Source organism: Taudactylus pleione, unplaced genomic scaffold (assembly GCF_031769625.1).
Source record: "Taudactylus pleione unplaced genomic scaffold, aTauple2 ptg000129l, whole genome shotgun sequence".
NCBI classification, from domain to species: Eukaryota; Metazoa; Chordata; class Amphibia; order Anura; family Myobatrachidae; genus Taudactylus; species Taudactylus pleione.
Window position 1 is genome coordinate 13,848,461 of NW_028284531.1, and position 16,773 is coordinate 13,865,233.

A 16,773-nucleotide genomic window follows, 5' to 3' on the forward strand; every position below is an offset into this window, starting at 1 on the left:
CAGTGAGAGTCAGATAGACTCTCATTGGCTGCTGCGGCCACAGAAGGAGCCTGGCTGGAGCTCACTCATGAGCTCCACCTTCCGGCTCCCGCAATGACGTCATGATGTCTCTCCCATCGTGCAGAGCGGGAGGACAGAGGAGTTGGTGGCGGTGGGTGCAGGAGTGGGGATTCAGGTAAGTGTGTTTTTTTTTTTTAATGTGTCTGTTAGCTTATATATGTAGGGGGGGCACTGTATAAGGGGCAGTGCATAGGGGGGACTACTACTGGGGCACTGCATAGGGGTACCACTTCTGGGGGCACTGTATAAGGGACATTACTGGGAGCACTGCATAGGGGGGGACCACTACTGGGAGCACTGCATAGGGGGGGACCACTACTGGGGGGGACTGTATAAGGAGCACTGCACAGGGGGGACCACTACTGGGGGAACTGTATATGGGGCACTGTATAAGGAGCACTGCATAGGGGGGACACTACTGGGGGCACTGTAAATGGGGGACCACTACTGGGAGCACTACATAGTGGGGAACACTACTGGGGGTACTGTATAAGGGGCACTGTATAGGGGGGATCACTTCTGGGGGCACTGTATAAGGGGCATTGCTGGGAGCACTACATAGTGGGGACCACTACTGGGGGCACTGTATGGGGGGGACTACTACTGGGGCACTGTATAGGGGGGACCACTACTGGGGGCACTGTATATGGGGCACTGTATAAGGACCACTGCATAGGGGGGACCACTACTGGGGGCACTGTAACTTGGGCACTACTGGGAGCACAGCATAGGGGGACCACTACTGGGGGCACTGTAAATGGGGCACTGCATAGGGGGGTCCAAAGCATATTCTTGCACCTGGGCCCACCACACTCTAGATCCGCCACTGCCCCCAACTTAAGAGCAGCAGTCCTAAAAGCATATTTTGATATGGCAATGAAAGGGTTAGCTGCACTTTCTTAGGTAACTTTCTATGACAGGTTGTATAGTTAGCAAATCGTAGTGCCAAAATAAAATTAGCATAATGATTTCCAGACATTATAATGGTTGCAGCCCTTCTTCTAAAAGAAAAAGCCTGTATTATTAAGGAAATGTCCAATATTCTGTACAGGTTATAGTTATACACTTATGTGTCGCCATATAGTCTACAAGACTGCCAGCTGGGATGATCCTGGAAATGGACGTTCAGTAAGTCCACAGCCAGAAAGTGAATTAGTTACAGATTTATGGGTGGACGGCGTCGGACTACAAGGTAAAAAGATCATGATGGGATTTTTTGAATACTAAGGAATTTGCCTACAATGAAGAGGATCTCATTACTGCGTGCAGAACACTTTCAGGCTGCTCTACACCACAACAATAGCAATATATCCCAATCAGTCAGGAATGTGTACAGTTTGTACGTGTTTCATAGAATAGGTGCTTCTCCAGTCATAGGGACATATGTATCAGCCTGTGGGAACTGCCATCTTATATAGAGCATGTGATTAACAGACAATTAAAATCAATTAGCATATAGTTATCATAATAATAGTCATTTAACTATAGGCCTGATTCAAGATCGAGCATGTAACTCAGCATCTTGACAAATCGTGCAGTGTACACTAACGATGCCAATGCCTGGTTCCGCGGGTCGTCCATCGTATCCTCAGATCTTCCCTACCTGCAGGAAGATCTGGCAATCTCATTAACGATTATCGGCATGTCGTTGAGTATGTACGCACGAACGATATGTCATTCGGACCCAAATCATGCCGACGTCACTTGACTGGCATTTCCCTAGTGACACAAATGCATGTTCAGATCAGTGAGATCCGTGCATGCATCTGTGTACAAAAATAATTGTCCAGTGTAAAAATTTTTTTTAAATGACGTGCTTCACCTTCAAAGCACAACCACCCCGGGACTTTTCAGAGCCAGTCATGGTTGTGAAAATACAGGGAACCAAAGACGTAGGGGTCCCCTGTATTTAGCACAACCAGCACTGGGCTCAGCAAGCCGTTCCTGGTTTTGGAAACACAAGGTACAAAATGAGTAGGGGCACCCTGTATTGCCCCCTCCAAAGCACAACCAGCCTTGGACTTTTCAGAGCCAGTCCTGGTTGTGAATATACAGGGGACAAAATACGTAGAAGTCCCCTGTATTTAGCACAACCAGCACTGTGCTCAGCGAGCCAGTCATGGTTTTGGAAACACAGGGTACAAAATAAGTAGGGGTCCCCTGTGTTTTCCATAACCAACACCGGACTCTTTCTAGCAGGGGTGTAATGCCACCCTTTCCCTGGGCCCTCTGGCCAAAGCATTACGCCTAGTCAGCCCAGCCTGGGGATCCCTTGGGAGTTGGAAACCTCCTCCCAATAAAGGCTCAAGTCTCTGTTAATAGCTGCACGGAGCTGCACAGAGCCGAGGACACGGCAAGCTTAAGCAGACTACATTACGCTGTGTGACCGAATTCCTGATCTATTGGTGAGTCTTGGGTCACTATACATTGACTCCTGTCTTATATGAGCATTGACCCCTGGTGAGAGTGTGGGGTGATTAGCCGGATTGACAGTGAATTTTTCTGTGGATTTCGGACAGATACTAAGTGCTGTTTACTTCTGCAGTTGTACATTGAGATGTGCTAGCCTTTAGCCGGACGCGGCTTTAGGCACTTTTACTCAGTGACTGGTGACTATATAACAGAAATTGTTCGAGAAGCCATCTGGGTGTCCCTCTCTCTGGGACCTATTCATCAAAACTAAATGGGCCGGTAACCAATGCGGAAACGATAGTTTCCACATATTTTAGTTACCGGCCCATTCATCATCAGGGGTCCGAAAAGGACCCCTGATATTCAGCAAACTCCGAAAACTGACGGCACTTGTTCTCGGATCCCCGCTCCTTCCTATTGCAAGGAGTTTCGGGGATGCGAAGAGGGATCTGAGCGGATCCCTTCATCGCCTCACTACCTCCCCGGCGGCTGTGATCGAAGTCCCGATCGCAGTGGCTAGTTCGCGCACACGCATTGCTTACGCATGAGCAGATCACAACAATCGGCAGTTGTGATCCTTGCTGAATCAGGGCCAGAGTTGCTATTTGTCAAATTGTTTGAGTATATTATATATATATATATATATATATATATATATATATATATATATGAGCACTAATCGCCGTATAGGATTAAACGATTTTTTTAATTTTCATCATTCTTATATATTTATTTGAACTAGACTATTGGGTATTGTGATTCACAGCACTGTTATACTCTCTCTATTAGTGCCACTTTTGTGGCTAAACACAGTTTTCTGGCCTAAATGCATTGGGTGGTCTCATAACAACGCAGAGTGACACTGAACATCACAGGGTAGCACATACATAATCTTGGTTGATGGTTTGACTGAAGAAAAAAAAATAGTGGAATTGTGGTGACTGCAGATCTTACCTGTAATTAGACACAATAATTCTAATAACATAATAATAACAACCTGTTCTTAGCACTAACAGCACATAATCTAGAATGTTAAAATGTGAGTACATACAGTGATTGCCTTGTTTTCCAGATCAAGTCCTCCAGCGAGGCTGAAGCCCAGACCAGCGCCCTCTTCCTTGTGTAAGACCACTACATGGATGTCATCAAATTGCTGTATCAGGGAAGCATATAAATTCATTGTTGTAGTACCATCACATGTTTGCACACTATAGCAGTATTTATTTAGTTATGCAATATAAAAAAGCAAAATACAAAACATTTTCAAACTCTGACATATTGGGCCAAGTTATAAATAATTTGCTGAACTGTACCCTAAGCATTATAAAATGCTGCAGTTATTTAGGAAAGATATATAACAATGTCAAAAATCCCTTACAGCTTTTTCAATCCCAACTCTATTACCCTCCTGCAGAATGGTTTCCTCTGGGACTTTCTTGCAGTGGCTCAGCACTTTATTTGAATTAAAGTCAGTTTATTTTAAAATTGAGCATCAAAAACAATTTAGTTTGATGTTGATTAAATCAAGTCAAGAGTTCTGCTTAATAGTTTCAATATCTTCCAATTACATACTGTACTACCAAGAGATCACAGATTTATTGTATACATAAGTACCAAGCACAAGTTTAATGTAGCATTTTTATCCAGCATTCATTGTTCTGCATTAACTATCACAAATATGGCATATGCAAACTATTTACTTTTATGTTTTCCTTGTGAAGCCTCCTCCTGCAATATGCTTCTCAGCCATACATTTATATAATCACTCCCTTGGCCACTGTCCCATTAGTACAAGTCTATTGGCGGCCCAGCCTGCTGCAATTGGATCTTACAATCAATACACATCAATACATGCACAGGAACACTCACACACTAGGGCCTATTTTTCACAGTAGTCAATTATCTACCAGTATTTATGTGGACCCAATAAACGTACAGCAAAGTACAGAGGGGCTTGTGTAGGCTGGTTAAGTCATATACAAGTGGAAATGGTCTGAACTGAGCATGATTTCACCCTTGTAAAAATGTTAAATCTTTATAGTATTACTTACAAAAAGTTGTAAGAAGCAATATTGTTACTACCTGATATAAGTGCCCCATTAGTATAGGACTGTGGTGTGAGTTGGACAATTAAACGTGTGGAACTAACATTTCTTTGCTTGTATTACAGAGTAAGTTTGAAGCATCTAGAATAGTATTAATAATGTATATATATGGATTTATTTGGGGTGTGCAGAGAATCATGTCTTATTAATAACTCATAATAAATTATCCCGTTATACAGGGACAGACTGGGGCTGCAGAACAGCCCAGGCATCCTTCTGTGCCTACGGTGTGCTCGGAAAACGCATGTACCACAAGACACGGAAGAGCTTCTTGGCACAAACCCATCTATGCATGATGCCAACCAAGCAGAGCGCAAGGAAGCAGAGCTGCTTAACCAGGCTTTTGGGTTGGACCAGCCCATCAGGCATCAGCCCTCCTGGCACTTGCCAGATGGCCAGTCCGGCCCTGTTCTTATAGACAACAACCATTTTCATGTTTTCACAGTTTATTTTGCCCCAAACAGCTTTTAATTACTTAGGGGCATATTTACTAACTCGGGTTCCAGATCGCCCAAATGTACTATTCATCACATGTTCAGAGCCTGTCCATGCGATGTCTAAGAATCATTTCACGTCTCCTTCGGGGATCTGCGCGTCCGCAGTCTACTGACCATGCACATGCCGCTGTCACTGCCAGGGAGGGTTCCTCCAGAACCCTCTCCCTATGAGTTCTGCGATCTGTAGCCCATAGGCTACAGCAGCTATGTCATCTTCAGATGGTGTTAGCTCCCCGGGCCAAACTGCGGAATGCGAGCTGGGTAATCTGACAGTTTTGCAGAACCCATAGAAACCTATGGGGGCTGCAGCTGCTGTCGGAAATGGGGAGACCGCGGCAGATATGGAGATATCTGCTGCAGTCTGTCCTTCATACATTTGGGGATCCTAAATATATGCTGATACCACAGAAAAGGGGTATATATGTGGGATATGCTGCAAATATTATTTAATAAATAGGCCCCTTAATGAGCTGCCTCTGTTTTCTGTCCCAAAGGTAGATGTGGCAACGCTATGCTGGTTATTGTGAAGTTCATACATCGATGTGTCTGAACCTGTGGTTGGACTGCCGTAGTCTTCTTTGTTTGGTCACAGCAAGTGGAAAATCTTCGTACGTTTTGTCATGGCGGATGAGGAAGACGTGTCTGTGAGATTACGTCAGAAATGTGTGATTGAATTTTACGTTAAACTTGGAAAAAGCGGAAATGAAACTCATTAAATGTTACAGCAAGCATATGGTGGAGAAACAATTAGCCATGCTGCAGGATTTCGGTGGTGTAAGGACTTCAAAGAGGGTAATACGCGAGAGACTGATGAAGCGCATTCTGGGCATCTCATTCGAACAGGTTCAGCATATTTTGACAAAGGAACTGAAACTGCATTGCGTGTGTGCCAGGTGGGTACCCAGAAATCTCACAGAAGAGCAGATGCGACGACGAGTTGAATTGTGCAAGAATCCCGTTCGAATGTCAGAGAGGATATCCAATTTCCTGACATTTATTGTAATGTATAACGAATCGTGGATTCGTCATTATGATCCGGAATCCAAACAACAGTCCAGTGTATGGAAACACGCAAATTTGCCTCTGCCCAAAAAATTCCATGTGATTCCTGCAGTGTGTAAAGTCATGCTTCTGCTGTTCTTTGATGCACAGTGTGATCCTACAATACTGAGGGCCTGATTCAGACCTGCTCGCAAGCGCACATCGCTCGCAAGCAGGCCGATGGTCCCCCACTGCGCACACGCCGCATCCGGCGTGCGAGAGCCCCATCCAGCGACTGCAGCTCAGTCACAACGAGGCTCGCTACAAGACGGGGCGGCTGTCGATGGTGATTGACAACTCGCCCCGTTTTATAGGCGGGGTGGCAACACAAATGCAGGCGTTCCCTTAGGAATGCCTGCCGTTTGTGGGAGGCCCTACTGACATCATTTTTTCTCTCTGGCGAGCGGCCAGAGAGAAAAAAAAACACGCCCATCAGACCTGCGAGCTGCCTCCGGCAGCGAACGGGTCTGAATCAGGCCCCCGAGTTCCCTACAGACAGACAATTAATGGTGACTACTCTGCAAACGTCCTAAAACCCATTTACGTGGAGCCATGAGGAAGAAAAGACCACATTTGCTGAAGAAACAGTGTTTTTTGCTCCAAGACAATGCCCGACCACATGTTGCTGCTGTTGTATTGGGAACACTGACTGAAATTAATGGGACACACCCTTGCGGAACACCCCCAATTCATCACACTGTGGGGCGTGCCCAGCACTTATGAAGCTTCCCCCGAGCTCTCCCCTCGTGGTGAATAATTGCCATGTGCAGCAATGCGCCTTACACTGTAATGCCCTTTATAAATACATTATGCCACATGCAGTAATGCCCATAAAAAACACATTATACCACACGCAGTAATGCCCTGTATAACACATTATGCCACACGCAGTAATGCCCTGTATAACACATTATGCCACATGCAGTAATGCCCTGTATAGCACATTATGCCACATGCAGTAAGTCCCTTTATAATACAGTATCCCCAATTCAAATTACGCCACACATTAGTCCCTTATTCATGTTATGACACACAGTGGTACACCTTTTACACAATGCCCAAATTAGTGCCCCTTATAGACAAGGCCCACAGTACTGAGTAGTAGTGCCTCTAATACAATGCCTACAGTAGTAGTGTCCCCTATAGTAGTGCCCACATTAGTAGTGCCCCAGTAATAATGCCCCCTATAGTAGTGCCCACAGTAGGAATGCCCCCTATAGTACTGCCAAAAGTTGGAATGCCCTCATTCGTGCCCCCTATAGTAGTGCCCAGTAGGAATGCCCCCTTATAGACATGTCCCTAGTAGTAATACCCCCCTTATAGACATGCCCCCAGTAGTAATGTCCCCTTATAGACTTGCCCCCAGTAGTAATGCCCCCTTATAGACATGCCCCCAGTAGAAATGCCCCCTTATAGACATGCTCCCAGTAGTAATGCCCCCTTATAGACATGCTCCCAGTAGTAATGCCCCCTTATAGACATGCCCCAGTAGTAATGCCCCTTATAGACATGCTCCCAGTAGTAATGCCCCCTTATAGACATGCCCCCAGTAGTAATGCCCCCTTGTAGACATGTTCCCAGTAGTAATGCCCCCCTGTAGACATGTCCCCAGTAGTAATGCCCCCTTATAGACATGCCCCCAGTAGTAATGTCCCCTTATAGACTTGCCCCCAGTAGTAATGCCCCCTTATAGACATGCCCCCAGTAGAAATGCCCCCTTATAGACATGCCCCCAGTAGTAATGCCCCCTTATAGACATGCTCCCAGTAGTAATGCCCCCTTATAGACATGCCCCAGTAGTAATGCCCCTTATAGACATGCTCCCAGTAGTAATGCCCCCTTATAGACATGCCCCCAGTAGTAATGCCCCCTTGTAGACATGTTCCCAGTAGTAATGCCCCCCTGTAGACATGTCCCCAGTAGTAATGCCCCCTTATAGACATGCCCCCAGTAGTAATGCCTCCTTATAGACATGCCCCCAGTAGTAATGCCCCAATGCCTTCCTTCTGAAAAATAAAAAATACAAACACAATACTTACCTTAGGCCCCGCTCCTGCGTCCGCTGCCATCCGGTCTGACCACGGCTCCACCACGGATCTATGGGAGAGATGTCATGACGTGTCTCCCATAGTGCTCTATGTGGGAGCCGCAGCTCTGGAGTGAGCTTCGGCTGCCTTTGCAGGGAGGGAGCTGGGTGCCCGGCAACGCGGGGGGACCGGCGCTGTTTTTTTTTTATTATGGGATTTTTTATTTTTTATTTACCTTCTGGGGACTCAGTGGCTCCCTCTAGGGGCCGGCGCCCCGGGCGACTACCCTGTTAGCCCACCCCTAGAACCGCCACTGCATACAATATGTACATTTGAATGCTGTTTGCATAGATCATGGAGACCGGACCATTGTGGTACTCTGACAGCTGAAGGCCTAACTTGGGGAGGGGGGTGTCAGACAACAGCACAATCCCACATCACTAAAACTGATGTTTAGAAGCATCAAGCTGCATTGGGGAGTTCACAATTAAATATATGGAACATTATATAGAGCAGAAACACCTCATATACAATGCATATACTGTATATGCATTGTATATGAGATATACTGGTGGGAAATACAGCAACAGAAAGTAAAAAGAAAAGCTTAAAATAGTTTCAACAGAATGTCAGACCTTCAGCGTTTCTTCATCCAGCCCTTTGACTTCCTCTATTAGCTGTGTCAGTTCTTGATGGGGAAGTAGAGAAATGACGGACTGACCAGGACTTGCTGTTGTGGAAGACAGACAGACTGCCGGCTCAGAGACGTTCTCCTCTCTCTCTTTATCAGGCTGCCCCGCTCCATACCCCTTCAGCTCAGAAAGGCTTTGATTAAAGAGAAAATGTTTTGGATGAGAACCACTGTAACAGCCAATTTCAGTGAAGCAAAAACAGCATTGATTATTTATTAGCTAAAATCTGCTTAAGTAACCAGTGGATCTAGGTCCTGTCATCTTCTGGCATTGCATGCTGCGATTCGAAACCCAGCATCAGCCAGAGAGCCACAGTTTTCTTGCCACTGACCAACTAAGTCGTCAGAAGTTACAATGTGCTAAATAATAAACAAGTGTAACTAGAATTAAAGTATTTAATGTGGATTGTTAGGGCCTCATTTAGAGTTGGATGCGTTTGCGCAGCCAGTGTATGCAGAAAAAGGAGTGTGCAAAATAAAGAGTAGTTCCTGTACATGTGTAAGTTGGGTTGGACGTATCTCAAGATGCAGACAGATAAAAAAAAATTGGTATTTGCGCCTGAAGTACGCCAAGCTTACAAGTGTCTATACATATGCCTAACAACAGTGTTACTCTAAATTGTACACAAAATAATAATGTCATTAAGTGCCATATACACAAAAGTGACTTAGTTAGCACAGCTGATCATTGTAACATATCTTTGTCCAGCCCTCCACTATCCACAGGAGACATGCCTCTAAGATGTGTCCATGTCTGTATATATTGTTCATTGGCCACCTCCAAGCTGTTATTAGAAGACAATTTTTTATTGAATTATTTGTATAAAAGCTATTTACCCATCCACTGAATATTTGGGAATCCACCATTGAGACCTCCTTCTTTATGAACCCTGGGGGACACCTGCTAATATTTGGCCTCCACAAAGAAAGACCTGAGGTACATAACAAGTCATACAGTAGCAGAGAATAACATTAACAGACTCCTCAACATGACCCATTCCATTAGGTACAAAATGCTCTGCTCCTGGACTTCCTTCTTAATTTATGATTGCAGACACCTGTGCTGAAACATCGGTCTCATAATTAGCTAGTTCAACACAGGTGACTGTAATCATACATTAGGTGGGAAGTCCAGGAGCAGAGCATTTTGTACCTGATGGAAGGGGTCATTTTGGAGGGTAGACATTAATGGGGTTATATAATAGGTTTTGAGATCAAGGAACTGACGTGATTTTGGCGAGTGTGTAACTAAATTTAAAGTAGCAATCAGTTATAAGGCTGGCTTTTCCTTACAACTAATGGGCCCCATCCATCTGCAATGGATTGCTGCGATGCTGCAACCTGGCATCGTGGGATCGCAGAAATCCAACATGTTGGATTTTTGCCGATTTGACGATCACGATCAAAAAATGATCGCGATCGTCAAATCACCGACATTTAACATGGCAAATGTCTGCATCCCTGCATCACGACGATGTATGGCCACCTTTTGTAGTAAACTCACGAAAATCACGCCTGTTCCTTCATGTCATAGCCTATTACATGATCCCCTTAAACCCGCATCACCAGCTGTGTCACACTGCGTCAGCTGAAATAATAACATTGGAAAGTTGCAACGCTGTTTCTTTAGTCACAGTGACTTTCATATGTTATCTTGGCAGAAGTAACTGTATAACATGGTGTACTTAGTATTATGTCACATGACGTAACACAAGAGGAAACGATTTGGATGCATTAACCTTGTTTAATTTAGATGTGTTCAATACTGCTATCCAGTGGCGGCTCCAGAGGTGGGGATGCAGCACAGCCAAAATTCAAATAGGGGAACCACACCAACTGCCAGTGAGACCCACCCATCTAGGTCTGACAAAATTAGTACTTAGAAAACGGCGCTGTGAGAATGAGAAAATGTACCCACAATTTAATAAAACATATATCAACACTCTAATGATGAATGTTCAATGCATACAAAGCATCAGCATGACAATGAATAAGAATCATGTCAATACGATACAAATATGTAGCAATAATTTGATATATTAAAACTGTAACAACAATACCAATACATGTATCTAAATCCCCATAGCTCTAATATAAACCCCAATTAGATCCTCAATTGTGATGCTTTGTATGCATTGAACCTTCAACATTAGAGTGTTGATACAGTATATGTTTTATTAAAAATATATTTTATTAAATTGTGGGTACATTTTCTCATTTTCACAGCGCTGTTTTCTAAGTACTAATTTTGCCAAATATAGATGGCTGGGACTCACCGGCAGTTGGTGTGACTCCCCTGTTTGAATTTTGGACTAAGCTGCAGCCTCACCCCTGGAGCCACCACTGCTGCTATCTAACTGTATTATATGACTGTCCTCCTCCATTCCCTTCTGCACATCATATACTGACCCTGACAGGTGCAGCCCTTTCCTCGCTCACACAATCACGTGAATGTACAGGTCACTGCCACCAGCAAAATCAACACACTCCTAACATAATCTGTGCTGCTGTGAACATTTTACTGATCTCATTGACTAAAGGTTGTTCTGTCCCTAATAACTTTAAAACAGGGTACACATGGATCAACAGGAGATAGATAATGATAATAAAATAAATGCAAATTATTTAAACATATGAATGTTTACTAATGTATAGTTAGTATATAAATTCTATTAATTCTTAAGGCAGAAATATCTAGAGAAGTAGGAACCAGACTAGGTAAGTATCTCCTGAGCTGCTTGAGTCCTAGTATGGGTCCACTTGTGCAGATGGAGGTTCAACATTAAAACTTAGGCCCTCATTCAGAGCCGTACGCTCTGAGCAGAGCGCACGCTCTGAATGAGGGCCGGGCTCCATTTTCATGGAGCGTCCTCCTGGACGCTCGTATAGCTGTGGGTCACCACCCACAGGCTATACGAGCGTGCATTGTGATGGCCGCGATGGTCGTGACCATCGCGACCATCGAAATTGCGAGCCGGAGCCTGCGGTTGAGGTTTTCAACTGCAAGCTCCGGAGTGATTTTGGCTCTATCAGAGCCAAAATCACTCCCACTGACATCACTAGTGATGTCAGTGGGCCGGCTTTTGACGGGAGGCGTCCCTTTGATCGGACACAACGAGCGAAGAACTTTCCTTCGCTCGTCGCGTCTGGCGCATGCGCACGACGGAGCTCCCTCCGTCGTGCGCATGCTCAGTCCATAACATCGACCCACTTGCGAGCGGACAGCCGTTTGCGAGTGGGTCTGAATCAGGCCCTTAGCTTTGGACTAGTCTTCCTCTTTAGACACACTAACTGAAATGACTGAGGGCCTGATTCAGACCCGGACGCTATTTGTGGACGGTCGTTCCAAAAAAGGGGCCGGCTATTTAAATTGAGCGCTCCCTCTTTGCGGTTTGTTGACGCCTCTATGTCTGAGCGAGTGAACGAAAAATGCGCTTGCTATTTTGTAAAGACGCCCCTTTGCCGTTCGCAACACACGTCATCTCCGGTATTTATTAGATTAATCGGGAACATCGAAAGGCATCAGAACTGCTCACAGTGGTTGTGGCAGGATTTTCCTACCGCAATCACTGCGAGCAGTTCAGGCTAAAAGACAACCAAGTGACGTGGTCGATGACGCTCCTTTACTAATGATGCACTCCCATTAAACGTCCTTTTTACCGTTAGGCACGCCTGCGTTCGGATCTCCACTCCCCCGTTTTCAAGCACCTTCCCCTGTTACCACCCACAAACGGTACATTCTGTCAATCAAATTAGCAGCCCCTCGCTGTTTTGCGAGCGCACGATTTCCGACCGCAATGACTGGTTTGCGCATACGCATTACAACCCATACGCATGCGCAGTTGTGCGAACATCGCTCAGAGCAAACGAGCGGCCACTTACGAGCGGCTCTCAATCAGGCCCTGTGTTCATATAATAGACATTATGACCTGTATATCAGATCAACGGCCATTAAGGAACTGTCCTAAATATGAGACAGGAGATTCATCTGCAGTGGAAGTTCATTTTTGTAGCTTGAGTAATCATTGAATTTCATTTATTTTTCAATAGCTTTGTCCCATTCAGTCTGTACAGCAATGTATAAAAGTGACATATATATATATATATATATATATATATGTACAGTTTGTTTATAGTAACAGTTAGTTTGTAAATTCATGTGCTGAATGTGCATGAGCGAGCAGGGAGCACATCTGAAGATGGAGAAGCATTCCTAAGCTTGGTAACGTTTAGCAGACTCTATAGAAACCTATGGACGCTGGTTTAGGACCATAGTAGATATCTGCTGTGGTCCACCATATATACATCCTGGTGATGCTTACTATTCATGTGTTGCCCTTGAAAATGAGTGTTTTTGGGGGATATTTTTTGATAAATATGCCCCTAATGCTGTTGACTGTGCGCTAGCATGTATGAAATGTGATAGGATTAATTTAGTTCTCTGGGTAAATTATGTAAGACTAAAATAAAATGTGGGGTCTATTCATGTCAAATATTGGTGTGCAATTTTCTGTTCATGCCTGTTTGTATACAAGCCCGTATAGATTTTCACCACTGAATTTGTTTACACCAAAGTGTCAATGATATACTAGTGTGTAGTCTGTAGTGCTATGTCCACCTGTAATGAATATGCTCCTGTAGTGTGGTCTGTGTCACATGCTTACTTACTTCACAGAGAACCCAGTGTCCATGTGTTGGTTATCATTTAATGAGTTGGATGGGTTTTCTTCTTCTGTGGTGGCCTCGGTCTGCCAGGAGTCATTGCCCGTTAAGTGTGCAGACTGGGAGAAATTCAGCAAGGATTTCATCAGGGCTGAAGACACTTGGTTGCTAATAGAATATATCTTGCTGCAGTTCTCACTTATCTTTGTGTTATCTGCTGATGCACTGGAGCTCAGGGGGTAACTCCTTGATCTTTGACTTGGCACCTTGTATGGTAAAGGTTCAGTAAGCTCTATATATGAAGAGTGGAGTTGTGGTTCATTGCTAGTGCTGCTGCTTCTTCTAGTACTTAGCAAGCTGGTCTTTGGTGGAGAGTAGGATACTTTGGTTTCAATCATGTTCACAGGTTTAGGAGAATCTACATGAGGATCACTCATTTCATTAACTTGATTTTCAACAGAGTTCACAGTCACTTTATTGAAAGAAACGGTTACACATTCTACCTCTACTTCCTTGTTAGCTGGTTTCTCATGGTGCACTGGTGACCGAGTGCTGGGGCTATCATTTCCTTTTGTTACTGGCTGTGGTGTACTAAATGTCTCGAATGAACTTATCTTTTGCTTGATTGATGAGGTCCTGCCTGAAACCTGTGGTCTAAAACTATTATTAAGTTCCCTGGGCTTAACCGGATAAGTGTTGTCTGATGTTCGGTCTACAGTCTTAGATCCCTTCAAACTCTGACGAAACCAGGCTGGCTTGGGGGCCACTGGTGGACCTTTTTTCAAGTTACTCATGTCTTCTGCTCTGCAGATCTGAGAACCGGAGTCACTACCCTGAATCTGCTGATGCCCTCGTTCTATAAGTGCACGTGATGAGGCGTCCTCTGCTGTGCTGATGTTCCCATCTACATCCATTAAGCTGTTGTCTTCGGTTATAATGGGGCTGAATAAGTTTTTAATACAGTCAGAAATTTTTACCCACGGATCTTCTGCAGTTGTATCTGAGCTGTAGTCAACACGTGCCTGCCGTCGCAGTAATGGCTTGTGATGAGATACGATAGGATTTCCTATGGAACATGAGGAACAATAGTTTTATGATTACATCATTCTGCAACAGTCTCTTGAGCACATGAATCATGGTATTACCTTTCAAAGCATCTGCTGTATATATCTTTCAGAATAAACATTCATTCATTACAATGATATATATTAGACTGCAAGCATTGGATAAAGTAAATGTTCTCTCTAGTACACTATCAAACAGTATTCTGTTCATTAAAGGGAACTACAGCCAATGAAAGCATACATGCTTACTGTAACTGAAACTGAGAAAGTGTAGTTTCTGCTATAGGCCTAAACAACCTATGGCTTTCCAGGTGTTGTGAAACTACAAGTCCCAGCATGCTTTGTCACATATATAATAGCTGTAAGAGTATGCTGGATCTTGTAGTTCATACTTGCCAACATTCAGGGGGCATGGCATGGCAAAGTGGACAGCATGCGGGGGGCATGATGGTGCAGTTGTATCATCGTGGCCCTGACCCCCCACTATACAATGCTGTTATTACCGGCAGTGAGAAGCAGGGAGCGGTGCAACGGTGTGCAAATCAGTGCTAGTCACGTCATAGGCCATCCTGACTGCCCACTTCACTTGGGAAGTGGGGCACCACATGCATCTGGCGGGTGTCCACCGCTGCTTTGCTCTTTTGGTTTCACCCCCTAGGATGGTGTCACCTGGTGCAACCTGCACCCTCCACATCCCCCCAGTGATGGCACAGTATCCAGACCTGTACTGCAGTGTCCAATGTTTTCAATTGGAACAGAGGTTGATATGAATGATCACATATTCTCTGTACAGTATTGTGTAATATGGTGGCTCTATATAAACAAAGTAATAATCTTTCAGATTTGAGTGTACTGGAGTACAGTAACTGGAATCTACAGCGGTGTAGAGCAGACTGTATTCTTCACATGCAGTAAGTTCTGCAGTTAAATCTTCTTCCCAAGTGCAGCACAGCCTTATTTAGCACAATTTGCTTCTAAAATAAGCAGCTAATCAAACCACCATCAACAGTATCCACCAATCAAAGCATAAAACAAAAGTTAGGAGTGTACTTACTAAAGATCGTTTTGGGGGTTTGGGGTGATTTTCCATTGGTTTTGGGGAAAAACAACCAAACACATTAGACCAACAACAAATACTTTTACAAAACAATGGCAAACCCGCCCACACAATAGACCTGCCTGTGGCAGATGAGTTTGGGAGAAGCACTGCACAGATCACTATGATCTGTAAAGGCTTTGTTAGGGTAAAAAGTTAAAAAAAGGGTTAATATTTAAAAAAAATTGTGTGGGGTCCCTCCCCCCAAAATCAGTAAACAGTCCTTGACCTCTCAGCCTGGGCTGGTATTGGAAAATAGAAGGAAAAAACATTGTGATGTTCCCCCTATTTTCCAAAAACCAGCACCAGGCTGAACCAGCTGGGGGGATAATGCAATAGCAGAGAGACACACAGCACGGGGGTCTACCTGCCATAACATTAACCAACCCTGGCCAGCCCAGGGCCAGAAATCCTCAGGAAGCTGTGACCAAAAAAAGTAAATGGGTCCCCCCTCCCGAGGATCAGTCAGCAGCCCATTGCTATTCCCCGCATCCCTGGTGGAGGTGGATGTGGGGTCAATGTGTAAAAAATAGATACAAATATTGTTCTTTACAGGCAGCCTACAGGTATCAGTAAGCTGGCCCCGGCATACCAGCACTTGTGGAACAACAAGTGCCAGCATGCCCAAATATTAAGTGCACGCTGGCACCTCTAGTCTGCCCAGTGAGGAATGCGGGAGCCGGGTGCTGCACTGTAACATTATGTGCAGGACTCGGCTCGAGGAAGCTGGCATTGCACAAAGAGTGGTCCCTGGGGGCAGTCCGCACCTCCGGAACCCCTGGAGTGACAACATGGGGGTTCGGCCTGCAAGGCCCTGTCCCCTACTCGCAAGGTCCCCCTGCGCCAGGTGTCTATACAGGTAGGGACGCCACTGAGTCCGCGTGTAAAGAAAAATTATAAAATAAAGACAGTATTCGCACACCAAAGATGGAAGTCCTTTGTTATTTAAAAAGAAAAACCCCACTCCCCACAAACAGCACTGTATACTCAGTACAGTGCTAGCGTTTAATGACAGGTTATTCCTTGTCACTCTCATGGGAATCAGTGGGGAAAGAGCTGATTGGCTGAGAGCTTTTTAACCTTACGAATATTATACCGATCCGTGCAGTGCTTCTGTT

The 16,773-nt window shown here is 44.7% G+C and overlaps 1 protein-coding gene across 5 annotated transcripts in view; it reads right to left on the reverse strand.

Annotated features, from left to right (window-relative positions):
* The window catches only part of IL16 (interleukin 16), a 154,399-nt gene that overhangs the window by 5,265 nt on the left and 132,361 nt on the right, over positions 1 to 16,773 (reverse strand). For all 5 annotated transcript variants that reach the window (XM_088472854.1, XM_088472853.1, XM_088472855.1 and 2 more), the window contains 3 exons: positions 13,502 to 14,561; positions 8,778 to 8,967; positions 3,524 to 3,625 (listed from right to left, as the gene is read on the reverse strand). In XM_088472854.1, coding sequence (XP_088328980.1) covers positions 3,524 to 3,625; positions 8,778 to 8,967; positions 13,502 to 14,561 — 1,352 coding nt within the window. The remainder of the gene's footprint in view (positions 1 to 3,523; positions 3,626 to 8,777; positions 8,968 to 13,501; positions 14,562 to 16,773) is intronic.